Genomic DNA, 15,411 nt, shown 5'->3' on the forward strand with positions numbered 1-15,411 from the left:
TTCCTCAGTGTACTATGATCAACTACTGTCTTCCTTGTTCTGCAGTACATAATTTACCAATTTTATTTATTAAAATTCTGAGAGAAAATTTTGTCTTTTAGTAGCAGTATAACATTCAAAATTCAAATAATCAAATTCGCAAATAACATTTAGTAGCAGTATCATTGTATTAATTTATTGGCTTAAATATATTTTTAGTTTTTTAAGATAAGTTAATTTATTTTTATCCTTTAAATATAAAATTAATTTTTTTTATAAAAAAAGAAAATTTATGTCATTTCATTCAAGATAATAGTTTGTACACATGTTGGAATATAATGAGAGCTAACATGAAATTTTGATGCTCTTGTAAGGTTATGAGCAACAAAATTAAATTCTCTCCTAACTAAACTCACTTGAGTTTTGAATAGTGGAAAGAGATATTCTACAATTAGCTAATATGTCCTAAAATTGAGTTTTTAGTATCTGTAGTTTAAATAAAGTTTATTTTAGTCATTCTATCCAAACGCAATTAAAGATTTTGGTTACTTAACTAAAGAATTGCAATCTCTTAAAAGATAATCCTCTTTGATTTTGTATTATTGTTGCTAAACACGTTGTAATATGTGTATTTTCTTTTTAAAATATTCATTTTGACAACGTTTAGAGAGCGGGCTTTAAGGCGGAGAGACTAAACTATATTTTTTTTAAAAAAAATTACTGGAATTAAAAAGATTATTTTTTAAAATTAAATCTATTGCCAAACACATATGTATGCATCCTATAATAGTTTTAGGAATATGAAACTTTATATTAAAATAAGGACAGTTGTTTTATGCACTCTCAATTATTTCCTGCATTTTTAACATTGCTTCTAGAATGAACATTTGGAGAGCAACATGAGAAGTGGCGAAAAAAACATCCTAAAATAAGTTAGCATAATTGCATTCCCACTCAAAACGATTAGTGCGGGATGGGCTGTAATGTATGATGGATATTGGCCCAAGACTAAGAACCACTTTGTCCCCTCCTCCAACCGTGAGTCACATTACTCCCACGACGAGATACAGAGAACACGTGACTTCAAAGGATCAACCCAATTTGGTTAACATTCCGTTTCTATTTATAATTTTAAGTAAACAAGTGATTAAAGTTTTTTAAAGATTAGAATGTCTTTAGTATTTATTTTTCATAGATCAAATTAAATTAAATATTTATTCTATAAAAAAAGGAGACTGAGCTTTTTCACCATCCACGTGGAAGGCCACCGTTGCAAATTTTAGTAGGACCATATTCTAAATTGATGGTATATGACATTTAACATTAAAAAAAATACACAAAAGGATTTAAAACAAATAATGAAAACTTGGTAAACCTTTTATACTCAATAATATTTGCATAGTCCATGCACATTGAGAGAGTCACTTTCAAAATAATTCATGCTTAAATTCACCTTCATGCACCTCCATTCTAAAGAAAATTAATAAAATGGGATATTATTTGACGATCGAATCATTTGACTACTCGAAATTACATTACACTCTCAAGGACCATGTAGCTCGGGCAATTCCAAAAAAGAAATACGAAGAGGTGGGATCAATCTAGGCACACACGGATTTAACCTGAATGACATTAATTATATAAAAAAAAACGAAATATGATATTCAATGAACAATTTACACGCTATTTGATCATTTTTTGGAAATTGGTTACTAGCGGGATGCTGAAGATAGGTTTTTATCACAAGTGTTTCAGCACTCTTATAAAATACAGATTCTAAATCCACAAGATTTTATCCAACTCTTTACTCTAGTTTTTTTTTTTTTTTAAGATCATAATAGACACTAATCTTATTCTAAACAGGTACAACTATGATGAATATTAAACCTCTCCCTCTTTCTATTACATCCTTCCACTTTTGACTGTCATATGAATCAGCTGGTAATTAATGCTGATAACTGATAAGGCAAGAGGATCCCTTCAAGCCCATTATATATGCATGGAATCGAGTGATGAGGATATTATATGGATATCATATTTATATTTTAGGCAAATTCCTAAGATAATATTACTATTGTTTTAGGAATTAAATTCTCGTCTTAAGTGACAAGATAGTTAAACTCAGTAGGAGTGGTTCTAAAATTTATTAAGAAAGAAAAGATATTTTAGATTAGAATGTTTTTTGTCTTTATTTTTTAATAAATAAATACAATTTTTTTTCTTATTTTCAATTCATTTTCTTTTTTTATGAACTAAGTATTTCTCCATCGAAAGTCATGATTAGATAGATAATGTTATCTATCAATTATGTCTAATCATTTTCTATATTCAAATATTTATATAAATAAGAAACAATGAATGCATGAAAATAAAGTAAAAAAATATTTTTTATTATTTATGAAAACAGAAATAAATAATAACAACAAATTCTAAAACCAAACAGGTTTAAATTTCTAATCATTCCATGCTATAGTGAGTTACCCGTTTTGATACCTAGCTTGACCTTATTTCAATACCAAGGAGATTAGTATTAGATGAGATTAAACAATAAACAAGTAACATGATAATTTTAAAATAATGCATATCAAATCTTAAACCAATTAAATTCGCGTTCCATCAATGAATTCAGCTAAATTGATTAAGTATGTGTGTGAGTTATAAAAGAACTCGTTTTAACTATAATTAAATTATAACAATAATACTTATTACTACGGAGTAATAATTGATCATGAACTTAATGTGCCCTCTGGTTGGTGCGGATATCTTCTGAAGCTAGATCGTGGGGAGTTGAAGGTATATGACTTAGTGCTGGGCATGGGATCGTAGGGTATGGTGGGAGGGGATATGATATGGGTGGTTATTTTATATTTCGCAGGTCTCTAAATATATATTAATTAACTAACCATTTGTAGGATTCTTTCTGGGGTCTACATTGGTTTCATTTTGTTTTGTATTTGTAAGAAATGAGGTACATCTTGTATCCGTCTTAATGATGTTTTTCATTTGCTGATAAATAAATAAAAAAACTAAGAAGGAGGACAAGACAAGTTTTCCTAACCCCAATGGAATGGGACAAGATGCAGATAAGATAATGGTGGGTTCGGGGAGGTAAGGAGGAGGACAAAACCCGTCCCTTCTTCACTCTATTCTCACATCCAATATAATCTTAACTTACAAATCATATATACAGGGAGATCTATTTTATTATGTGTTCATTTAACAGTACTTATGAATTATCATGAACAAAACACGTAAGCAATTATATTGAACCTGGTGATATATATATATATATATATATATATATATATATATATATATATATATATATATATATATATGCGCGCGTGTGAGAACAGGTAATTAAGCAATTAACTGTCTTATGATAAAAAATTATGACATTCATTAGTGGTCGAGTTTTAATTATTTGTTAAAAGCCTTAATGATGTGACCATTAGGGTCTCTTGACTCTCTTCATCTTAGTAAAAAAATTAGTTACAAAGTAATTGTCATCCTAACTTATTTTATAAAGATAAAAAAATAATAAATAAATAAATAATAATAATTTTATAAAATTAATCTTATATAATCATTAATATATGTATAAATTTTATTGTCTATTATTAATATTATAAGAAATATAAATGAAAAATAATTAATATTATATTAAAAAATAAAAAAAAATTCTTTTAAGATATTTTTTTCTCTTAGAAAATTATTATAATGGAATGAAAAAAGTATACAACACACGTATTCATACTTTAGTTTCAGAAAAGATTTATCCTTATACTCTTGGAAATAGAAACTTTAGTATCTTTAGTCAATGAGTACTTAAATATTAAACTCCAAACCCATTATACTCATATTTTTGTTAAATAAAACATTTTGTTTTTATATTAAATTTTTTATAAATTAAGAAAATAAGAATGTTTTTTAATACTATATATAACTATAAAAAAAATTAAAAATTATTAATATTATAACATCATTATTATACAAATATTTCAATATTTTTAAAATCTAATTACAAAATATATTTGATATTATTAGATGACTACACACTAAATTTTAAATAAATCATATACTTGTTGTGTAATATTGTATTCAATATTTACTTATACTTTTTAAAAATATATATTATAGGTTAATTTGAATTAATATAATGAAATAATAAATAGTTTTGAGCCTAGCCAACATGAAACCTTCAAATTTAGCTAGCTTTCTCTTTTTTTGTCACAATTTTCTAGCTTTTAAAGACAAAAATGATTTTAAAATAATTTTTAATTAAATTTTAAACACAATAATTTATTTGTGAATCAAATCTAATCAATTTCATTTTTATATGATTTTGATATTCTTTAATTTTAAAAAATACATGTTAATGAACTTGAGCAGAGGTCCATCATATATAGAGAGAGAGGCAAACCCAAAATCATGGCCTCCCTTTCAGTGATATAATAGACTAAACCTAATGAAACAGACGAAACCCTATCTTTATCTCCCTGTCCAAGATGTGTTCCTCTAGTTACTACAAAATTCGGTTAAGCATAGTTTTATAATTAATGCACAATCTTTTTGATGATTTGATCACGCGAAGAAAGATATAATTAACCAATTCTAAAATGACAGCGCTTTTTTTTTTTTTTTTCCAAAGTTGTATCCCACGAATTCTTGTTCCCTAACATTATACTATTATGGTAAATAAATTAACATGACAACCAAGTTTATCACAGATCAGTCCAAAAGATCTAGTAGTGATTTTCAAAAGCAGCACCAAAGCAGAAGTATAAAAAACATTAAACACACGAGCTATATATAAATTGATGAACCTTTATTTTCCAATGGTTTTTGGAATTAATTTTAAATAAAAATATGCGTGCCACACAATCTAATATCTTGGTGTTGGATGTAACTATATTTAAACTCATCAAGCAAAGTTGTTTGCCATACACGATAAATGACTAAGTCAATTGCATTGGGACCCAAACCCTAGCGGCTGCTCAAGGAGGGTTTGCCACATGTTGGTCATTTTAAGGTTTCATGCTACATGTGTTAAGCTTCGAATCTTATACAAACGAAAGTAGTTGTTGGAAAGGACCCACAAAAACCATTATATTGCCCAAGTTCAGCAAGAGTTACGCAGACTTTGGTAAATGATTGCTTGGCTTTTGGTTTTTGTTTATTTGTTTTAATTCAACAATCCTGCGGATAAAGATACACCTAGCTAGACAGCATCTATAACTAGTCATCCTATTCATCATTCATATGAATCTTAAAATTTCGTTTCATCGCACAAGTGTCTATTTGGGTTATTATATTCACACACGTTCAGACATTTGGTTCAATCATATGTTAGTTTCACTTTCATCACGGCTAGTTACTAGTAATACAATTATACCGGGAATATATTTCTATATTTTTAACATATCATTAATTGAGTTGTATTGGATGGTTATTTTCTTATTAAACCATATTAATTAATTTAAATTTAAAGTTCGTAAGCTAGATTCAATCCTCATTAATTGCAAAAATGATCCAAACAACTATGGAAGCATATGGAAATACTAAGGAGAAAAAGTTGTAAATAACTTTTTAAAATGTTTTTAATAGACAAAAAAAGATTATCATTGATAATTGTAACCAAAAACTTAACACGAGGTGTGCCAAGAGATGGCTAACTGAGATCTTTCTAATAATTTTTTTAAGATGGTAACGCCAAATCTTTTTTAAAAAATTGCCTTTCAGGCATCTTGCTCAATCTGTAGATTTGCATATAAGTCTACACACGAAAGTCGTCATATTATAAATCTTAATGTAAATAGAAAATAAATATCAAAGAGAATTCCATAATAGACAAATAGATATGATATGAACGAATTATATAATGAAATACAAATATATACGCTCATCAATCTTCCATGTATACATTATTCTAGAGAATTCCTCAAGCTATATATAGTGCATGCTCATCATAAAGGCTTCTGTTTACTCTAATGGTCGGAAAGGGTCAAAGGGATAAATAAAGACCATTTACAATCCTTATGAAACAAGCAACTTAATCTCAACTTAATAACTTATAAAAATAACTTTTCGGCTTTATTGAATGTTTTTGAGGAATTATTAAATTAATTATTTATCAAACAAACCTGATAATCGCTGAATACGAACACTTGATTTGCGGACACTTTGCTATGCGTTTGAACAATCAATGCTAACTTATCATGCATGACGTTACGATATTTTGGCTTCCCCTTGTATCCAAATTTCTTTTCATTTTCATGCATAATAAATTTTAGTTTGCATAGCTATCATGTAAAATAATTGAGAGAAAACTGAGCCGAAATACCTAAAACTAGAGACCAAAAGGTACATCATAGCCATTTTGATAGTTAAACTCAAATATTCGTATCTACTCTACAGATATCATGCCAATTGTACCAAAAGGTGAATACATTAAGTTTTATATTTAAATATAGTTGAATAATTAGGAGTGTTTATGGATATGGTTCACTCACGAACCTGAATTGACTTAAATCGATTCAAATCGTTTGAGTTGAATCATTGATGTATTTGGGTCAAAACCAAATTGAACTAATCAAAACCGTTCATATACGGATTAGATCATGTATTTAGATTTATAAATCTGATCAAAATCAAATCAAACTGATCAAAATTTTTAGAGTTATTTGGTTTGACTTTAAATACTACTAATATTATTACTCGAAGTGTTGGGACTACTAGTACTGAATTTTCTTAAAGTATTAATTTCAGGTGCATTGTTATTTGTTTTATCTTTATTCATATTTATTTTTTTCTGTCATGTTTATAATATTAATAGATCATATTTTATTTATTTGTTTCAACAAATTTGATTGCAACAAGGTTTATTGCAATAAATTAGTTTAGAAAATAGTTGTGATTAAAACTATTATAGTAAATCTCGTTGAAGAATATTTTATTTTAATTTATATTAGTCTATTTTAGAATATTATGTTAATGATATTAAATCAATCAATTTTATTACTTTTAGATATTTAATAATATTGTGTTAATTGTATTGAGTATTTGAATGAAATATGATATAAAATAGTAATTTTAAGAAAAATAAATAAATTTAAATGAATAATTTGTTGATCTGAATCGAATCAAACCGTTCATGAATAGATTTAGTTAAATTAAATTTTAAAAAAATTATAAAAATCAAATCAAACCAAACTAATCAAATTTAATTAGATTAAATTTTAAATTTGACCGACATAAACACCCTATCAATAATCATATTCAGCTCTCCGTGAATTTAGTGCGTACGTATATTTGTCTAGTTAACAGAACTAAGATCATTAATAAGATAATTCATGTTTATCAAGTTGTCAACAAATACAGATGAAGCCAATATTCAACTCAAACACATAGGTTAAATTATTCGCCAAATTAGCTGGCACATTTTTGTTCGATATTTTATTGGATCATCATTCAAATGATCGAGAGGAGGGTATATTTGTATTTGTAGGGGATCAATCATTTGATACTTAATCATGACTCTAAAACATTATATATATAAGTTCTACACTTCTCATTTGAACTCCCACCAAACCTCAATTTATAAACACTCTAGAATAAGCCTCAGCACAAGATTCACACACTCACTCCTGTCACTTCCCTACACTCCTGCATGGCCAAACCACTATATCTAGAGGAAGATTACAAACCAAAAGATTATACCCCTAAAGCCAAAAGTCTATCCTTCTTTGCCTCTATTTTTTCCCTTTTCATCTACATATGTGTCTTCTATACCTTCAACCTATCTCCCTATTCTCTCCTCAACAACAACATCTTTTGGTTTTTCATGTCCAATACCCTCATTCTCATCATTGCTGCTGACTATGGAGCATCCTCTTCAAACAAACATAAACAAGATCTCTATGAAGAGTATGTGCAACATAGTCAAGCAAGAAACTGTGTCTCGTCATCATACGTGCCCAAATATGATCATGAACAATTTGATAAAGAATGCATTTATCCCAAACAAGAGCAAGGTAGTGAGCTGATAGAGAAAAAGAAAGAAACTATTTCTGATCAAGATATCATCCCAGAACGTGTACTTGGAATTGTGACAGTACTCAATCAACCTAATAAACCTAGTGAGTGCTCCAATGAGAAAAAGCCAACACTTCACTTGCAAGTAGATGATGGCAGTGAAAAATTTGAGGAGATCAAAGCAGTGCCTACTAGAATTTACCGGCGAAGTAAATCTGATAGACCCAATAGAGCCAAGCATGTGGTGAGTGAGGAGAGGGTGAACAAGGTGCAAAGGTCAGAGACTAAGAAGGTAGAAGCAAATGTTGTTGAAGAAGAAAATGAGTTTTCTATGATGTCAAATGAGGATCTTAATAGGAGGATAGAGGACTTTATTCAGAAATTTAGATCTCAAGCAACTAGAAATTAATGTCTATCAAAATTAGAAGATCTACCAAGTTTTAGAATCTATAGACTATAATATTCCAAAAATTTTGTCTTGTATCTTCTGTACTTGTTTTATATATATGTTGAATAGCCTAGTCTTATATTTTCTCTTATGATATATAAGTAGTATTTACATATTCGTATCGTCTATTTACTTTGGAATGTGTACACCTTTAATTTCTTCCCATCACCATTCCTTTTATCATTTTTTGTATTAAATATATAGCCTAAAAAAGTTATTAGCAGAAAAATGGAGAATAAAACTGATAATTGATAAACCTTCTATTTACAGCGATCGAATTGTGACCACACAGATCGATATTTGTTATTGGAATTGTGCCAAATCAGCAATATATTAACATATAATATCATATTCAGAAATTATTATTGATTGAAGTTTTGTGGGCCTTAATCTGTATTGGTGAGCATCTTTATTGTGCATTCGTGTAAAAGGTGAAAGCAACGGTTGAACCAACAATTAAGATTTGCATGTACCATGTACACTGTGAGACGGCTTTAATTAGGACTTGTTAATATGTATTGCCATTAAAAAAAAGGTTATTACTGTCTTGCAAGACTAAAAAAGTTAAAACAATGTTGACCCATTATTTTAGGCTATTTTCATTTGACTCAATTAATAGGTGATAAGTTGATGTTAGAAACTTATTCTTTAATATACTTTTTTTAGTTTAATTATTTTGTGGGTCTATAAACTTTTATCAATGTTTTAGTTATATTCCTGAACTTGTTTTCTTTTTTTAATTGAATTTTTTAACTTGTATTTTTTTTAATCTCTATTGGACCTAACTAAGAATAAATGTTACAAATTAAGGAACCTAATTCAAAAAAATAATAATTCAGAGACTTATTTATAAATGAAAATGATTCACAGACCTAATTACAAAATTATCATCATGTGCATGCCAATAGTCTCATTTATGCAAGCTAGTATTCACACTTCTTTAAGTTTTAAACTTAGTATTCTTATATTTTCCCACTAATTTAAAAATTACAGGAGTGAAAATACTAACATGCAAAATAACCCTGTTTTTTTACAACAAGGAATAAAAAAATAATCTTTAAAAGACTAAAATCAAAACAATTTTTTAAAAGAACTAAAATAAAAAATAAATCCATCTTATAAAAACCAAAAACTTATTTAAACCTTTCACTTATTAAAAAAAATATAACAAAAGATTGTATTTATTTCTATTTATATAGATAATTTATGTGAATATTTATTTTTTGTTATTAGTTACAAATATATAGAGATAAAATGCAGTATAGACAAATGAAAATAAAAGTAGCTGGAAATTGGAATCGAGAAATCCCAGGGAATTTTCTTATCGTATCTCGTGTCTCTGATACATGGCACTGTTTTCTCTCCAAAACAACCTCTTTCCACTTCCATTGCCAACTACTCCTTCCTCAACGAAGAGCTTTCCCTCTGTTACGACGCGTCGAGCCACAATCTTTGGTTCCAGCCTCGTTCTTCTCAACTCAACACCACCCACACTTGCACAGCAGCTGCCAAATGATCATGATGAGCTTCAGCAACAAGAAGACCACCTTGTGCAACTCTTTCAGGTTAAATACTAACACACTCTTTGGTTAAATGCTCATGTTTTATACCTATATTTGTTCAGTAACATTATCAAATGGTGATTCTTTTTTTTTTCTTTCTTTCCTTTTGTTCTTTTTTTATTGAACTTGGGATTTATCGCAGGATGCTTCACTGTCGGTTGTTTTCATTAAAGACCTTGAATTGACCAAAGTTCCCAAGTCCTCTTCTAAGGGAGCCATGTTGAATGATGATGAAGATGCAAAAGTGGAAGGCACTGGCTCGGGCTTCATTTGGGATAAATTTGGTCACATAGTAAGAAAAGTTAAATGATTAAATCAGAATGTGGATTTTGTTCGCCCCACTTAGATTTTATTCTACTTGTTTATCTTATTTTACTCTTGTCAGTCTTGTATGGTGGAGCGTTTTTTGTTTTAAATTTATGAAGATAGTTACTCCCTTTGTTTTCTTTTATAAGCAAAAAAATTCAATGTTTTTTTGTTCTAAATAAGCAAATCTCAATTACTTTTGACTCATTTAACAAGACTACCTTCAAAATACCCTTCATTTCTAAGGGGTCCATGCTTGATATCAAGTTCCAATGAAGAGTAGTTTAGAAAAAAAGTTTGTTTTTTAATTGGGATTGGCACAATTTAATTAAATTAACTAATTTTCTTAATGGGGTAAAATAGTTTTTTCTTCTTCTTATCAATGAGAACAGAGGGAGTAGCTTATAGGACAAATTATTACTTGCAAGTTGCAAAATGTCACAATGGTATGCTGTTTCATTGAGTTTGAAATTCCTTTTATCATTATCAAAATAATTTGACGGTGAATAATACATGTATGCATAGTTTGACATGATATCTTAATAAGGAATTGTAGACTCTCGCATAGTCGCATGCTATAGATATTGTCTTTGATTGCACAGGTTATCAATAGTTCATAGTAGTCATGTGTTTTTGCTGGTGGACAGGTTACCAATTATCATGTTGTTGCTAAACTGGCTACTGACACAAGTGGTTTACAACGTTGTAAGGTTTTCCCTTATGCTGTTAATTCCGTTAAACTCCTTAATTTTTATAATATTTTAGATGGGAAAAATATGATTCTGTTTTCCCACATTTTTCCATCATTTAGTCTTATTAGCATTTATGTGGGTAGTAATAGTATCGCACGTTCATACTACTGTCTACAGGTGTTCCTAGTTGATGCCAAAGGGAATAGCTTTGACAGGGAAGGGAAGATAATTGGGTTTGATCCAGCGTATGATCTAGCTGTTCTGAAGGTACACATTCCAATCCTCTTCTTTTTTCTCCGTTTTATTCCTTTTCAGAACATGTGTTAAAAGCTATGTTAGGACTTAGGAGTTAGGACATATATGTTTTAACTATATGATTTCTCTGCCACTTCTGCAAGATCTTCTCTATGCTCTCCCCCATAAATACATCCTTCCCTTTTCCTCTTTCAATCCATTATCATGACACATCCTCCATTTGGTACTTAAACACCAGCATTTTTTTTTAAACTGTTGTCCACCATAGTGCCTTGTGTAGTCAAGTTTGGCAAGTTGCCTAAGCATATAATTTAACTGTCTTAAAAGGAGTGATAGCAACATACTCTTTAACACAATATTTCTAACACATTCTCTACTATTAGTTAAAATTTATTAAAAACGAGAGGTTTATTAAATAAGATATAGGACCCTCAATTTTTTTGTGATTTCTAATAAATTTCAACTAATAAAATAGTGTGTTACATTTAATACAAGGTAATCTATGTTACATTTAACTTCTGCATTTTTCTTTTGCTATAGGCCGCTGTCAGAAATGCATAACACGTGTTCTATTTGCAGGTTGATGTTGATGGATATGAAATAAAGCCAGTTGTTCTTGGTCAGTCTAACGATTTACGTGTTGGCCAGAGTTGCTTTGCCATTGGGAATCCTTATGGATACGAGAATACTCTCACAACAGGGGTAATTTTTAATAATTTGTATCTTAACATGGTAGGATTTGATGAGAAAACACTGAATCTGCTATGAACTCTATCCAATCATGTAAGATAGTTGTATAATTTGATGGGAAAACTATGCAGGTGGTCAGTGGTTTAGGCCGCGAGATACCTTCACCAAATGGAGGGGCCATTAGAGGAGCTATTCAAACTGATGCAGCAATTAATGCAGGTAAGCTATACTCTTAATTGAGGTTCATTATGTTTGGACTTCAACCCCAAATATTTGTTCCTCCTTTAAGAAAAATTAAAGAACTATAATAATGTGGGGAAACCATAGTCTGTACCCTGACTAATCGCACATTAACAAATACCCTGACTAATCGCACATTAACAAAAATGATCACTTCTACCTTTTCAACTGTACTCTACAACTTTTTGGGAATTGATTTAGACTAGGTAATATTAACATTTCACCTGTTAAAATATGGTTTGTCCATGTATTATCTGCTGTTGATGCGATTTCACCAGTTAAGCTAAATTCATTTTAGAGGCACCATAGCAGCTGCAACAAAATTGATTTTATTACACAATGGTTATAGGTTAATTTGTAGAAATCTACACGAGAAAATATAGTATGTTGGCAAAAATATGACATGGACATCCACAATGCCAGCCAATTATCTCTACATCTAGTCTAGATGGCTGCATCATTCCTGGCAAAGACACTGCCTGGTGAGATCAAACCTGTCAGATTCACTTCATTTCATTTTACCTAAATGAGGGAAATAGGTATCATGTCTTGAAAATAATCTTGGTTAGACCATTTTAGTTAATAGAAATCAGTAGATCTAATCATGTTTCTGTCAAAATGTCATACATAAATCATGACTTTGCTGTTCACTGAAGTGCCAATTTTGAAATAACATTGTTTGTTTACATTTCTTAGGAATCTCCAAATGATTTTGGATTTAGTATTTTCCTAACTTGCATTCTCACAAGACTGTGTAGGTATATGATCTTATATGTGTACGAATGTGAACAGGAAATTCAGGTGGACCATTGATTGACTCGTATGGCCATGTTGTTGGAGTAAACACAGCTACCTTCACTAAGAAAGGTAATAAGATGTCATTCCCTTTTTATTTTTATGAATACACTTCCATAACATATTCTATTAGAGGGAATAAGAGACTCATACTTATAATCCAAATTAGTCAGGAAATTCTGTCTTACTATTACTTCCTCTGCATCATTTATGTTGCAAAACTCTGTTGTACATCATATCAACACAATTTAATTCTAGAAAATTGAGATGACCTTCCTCCATAGAAAAGGGTGCTGAGTAAGGTCACGAACTCAGATTCATCATCACCTTTTACTTTTTCTGTTATTTTCTAAAGGGGTAATCACTAATAAATTATGAGATTTTTTTTCCCTTCTATTCTATTTCTTATGTACATCGGCTCAATCTACGTTGTGTATCAAAGATTCATTATGTTTCTTTGGAAGCTATGTAATCCACTGAACCTACTAACAACGGGGTTCTGTCGAATATGGATGCACATTAAATTTCAAATACTTTAACCTAAAGAAAAAAATCCAATTACTGTTCCTCTTACTTTCACCAGCATTATCAAAGCTAAATTAGAATAATTTGGACTGCTAGATTATTAACTTCAATAATGTCTTTTGCTCATTTTGATGCATTTCAGGGACTGGGGTGTCATCAGGTGTCAACTTTGCAATTCCCATCGACACAGTTGTCAGAACTGTACCATACCTCATTGTCTACGGAACACCTTATAGTAATAGGTTTTGATTTTTCTTGTTACATTCTATAAACTCAAACTTTGAATATCCTTTTTACATTCAAGTTGCACATGAAATACCATGTCTATTCTAGCTGAAACGAATATCCTAAGTTGTACACTTGAGAAACTTTCTAAAAATGTGTAATTTTAGCCAAAAACTTTTAACTTGATTTCACAACAATGCTTATTTTCTTTGACGGGAATAAAAAAAATAGAGACCACAAAGGCACCTAGTTTTCGGAATTATTAAACCGCATGTGTTGTGTATTTAAATTTGTGATAAAGTGAGCCAAATCATTCAGCAAATCAGCATTTGATTCACCTAATAAAAAAAAATAAGTATATCCCTAAAGCAACCGGGTTATTAAGCAAAAAAAAAATAAAAAATTAAGTGGGTTTTTTTTCCCTCTTTTTGAAAGTATCCTTCTATTTAGTATTTGAGGACTAACATCTGAAAATAATGTGAAGTAACAGTCTGATGATATTCATCAAATTGAAAAGTGCTGCATTGATGTCTTCAAAGAAAACACTAGAATTCATACCATATGAAGTCTTTACATACTTGACCTTATGGAAGTGGCCAATCGAATCCTAATTATGATACACTTGAGAAATTGGCTGCTGAAGAGCTACGTAGTCTCAATATAAAATGATTTTATAAACTGATGATTATTCTTATTCTGTACCCGTTACTTTCTAGTGTTATCCAGCATAAGATGACCGAATAACCTTGTGTTTATTGGCTACTAGAAATTAGAAATGTAACAGGTACTCTATGAACTTGATTACGGCAAAAAAAAAAACAAAAAAAATAGAATCAGGAAATTTAGCGAAGAAGATAGAGCACACACAAGGAAATTCAAATTCACCAGTTCCTACTCACATGGAACTGATAAATCCAATTCATTTCAGCATCTCAATTACACATCAATTAGAAGGAGGAACAAAGCAAGAAAGAAAAACATATAGAACCAACCAGCGTACGTAATTTTCAGTAACATATATAAGCAATTGAAGGGGCACAGTAAAACCCTGGCTAGTGCGGTGGTGTTTGATTCAGCGAAAGGAGAGATAACTGTTCGTGGATAGCGCAATCGACGTGACAAGAGGTGCGGCAAGAGGAAGGAATGAGAATAAGGCCGAGGCACCTCTGTTCCATGGGAGAAGGCGAAGATTGGCGCGTGCTGCGATATTCGACGGCGTCCTGGAGAATGATGTTGCCTTGCTTGTCGATGCAGTAGAAGGAGCCCAAGAAGAACCTTCCGTCTTTGATCCCCACCAGCATTCGCCGAAACAGAAGCTTCCGTGCCCGACTCACCGTACCTGAAGAACCTTCCACCGGAACACCTTCTTCTTCCATCTCACTGCGCCGATGTATTGTATGTATTCACTCGCTTTTCTACACCCAAACTAACCGCACCTATTCACCGCTCTAACCTAACTATGTCTCTGTTCGCATTCCTGATGGTTCAACAAAAAAATAAATCTACATATTGCAATTTCCTTTTTTTATTTAATTGTGTAAAGGATAAAATAAAATAAAGAAAACAATATGTGTAAAATGACATAAATATATTTTTCTAAACAATTTAATGTAGTAATTAATCTTATGATAAATTTAGAATAGTATTTTTTATACAGAAA

The 15,411-nt window shown here is 30.2% G+C and overlaps 3 protein-coding genes across 3 annotated transcripts; 2 read left to right on the plus strand and 1 right to left on the minus strand.

The window, feature by feature from the left end:
- The first annotated feature begins 7,567 nt into the window (after nucleotides 1-7,567).
- On the plus strand, nucleotides 7,568-8,549 carry LOC114374386. The gene has a single exon (XM_028332030.1). The coding sequence runs from the start codon at nucleotides 7,649-7,651 to the stop codon at nucleotides 8,420-8,422; it is 774 nt and encodes a 257-aa protein (XP_028187831.1). The 5' UTR covers nucleotides 7,568-7,648; the 3' UTR covers nucleotides 8,423-8,549.
- Nucleotides 8,550-9,741: 1,192 nt separating this feature from the next.
- On the plus strand, nucleotides 9,742-13,945 carry LOC114377238 (protease Do-like 5, chloroplastic). Its single transcript, XM_028335668.1, has 8 exons — nucleotides 9,742-10,026; nucleotides 10,166-10,315; nucleotides 10,977-11,039; nucleotides 11,199-11,288; nucleotides 11,856-11,978; nucleotides 12,098-12,185; nucleotides 12,999-13,073; nucleotides 13,669-13,945. Exons 1-8 carry the CDS (start codon nucleotides 9,808-9,810, stop codon nucleotides 13,773-13,775), a joined length of 915 nt encoding a protein of 304 aa, XP_028191469.1. The 5' UTR covers nucleotides 9,742-9,807; the 3' UTR covers nucleotides 13,776-13,945.
- Nucleotides 13,946-14,592: 647 nt separating this feature from the next.
- LOC114377240 lies at nucleotides 14,593-15,241 on the minus strand. The gene has a single exon (XM_028335669.1). The coding sequence runs from the start codon at nucleotides 15,125-15,127 to the stop codon at nucleotides 14,804-14,806; it is 324 nt and encodes a 107-aa protein (XP_028191470.1). The 5' UTR covers nucleotides 15,128-15,241; the 3' UTR covers nucleotides 14,593-14,803.
- Between the last annotated feature and the right edge of the window lie 170 nt (nucleotides 15,242-15,411).

Source organism: Glycine soja, chromosome 11, assembly GCF_004193775.1.
Source record: "Glycine soja cultivar W05 chromosome 11, ASM419377v2, whole genome shotgun sequence".
Taxonomy (NCBI): domain Eukaryota; kingdom Viridiplantae; phylum Streptophyta; class Magnoliopsida; order Fabales; family Fabaceae; genus Glycine; species Glycine soja.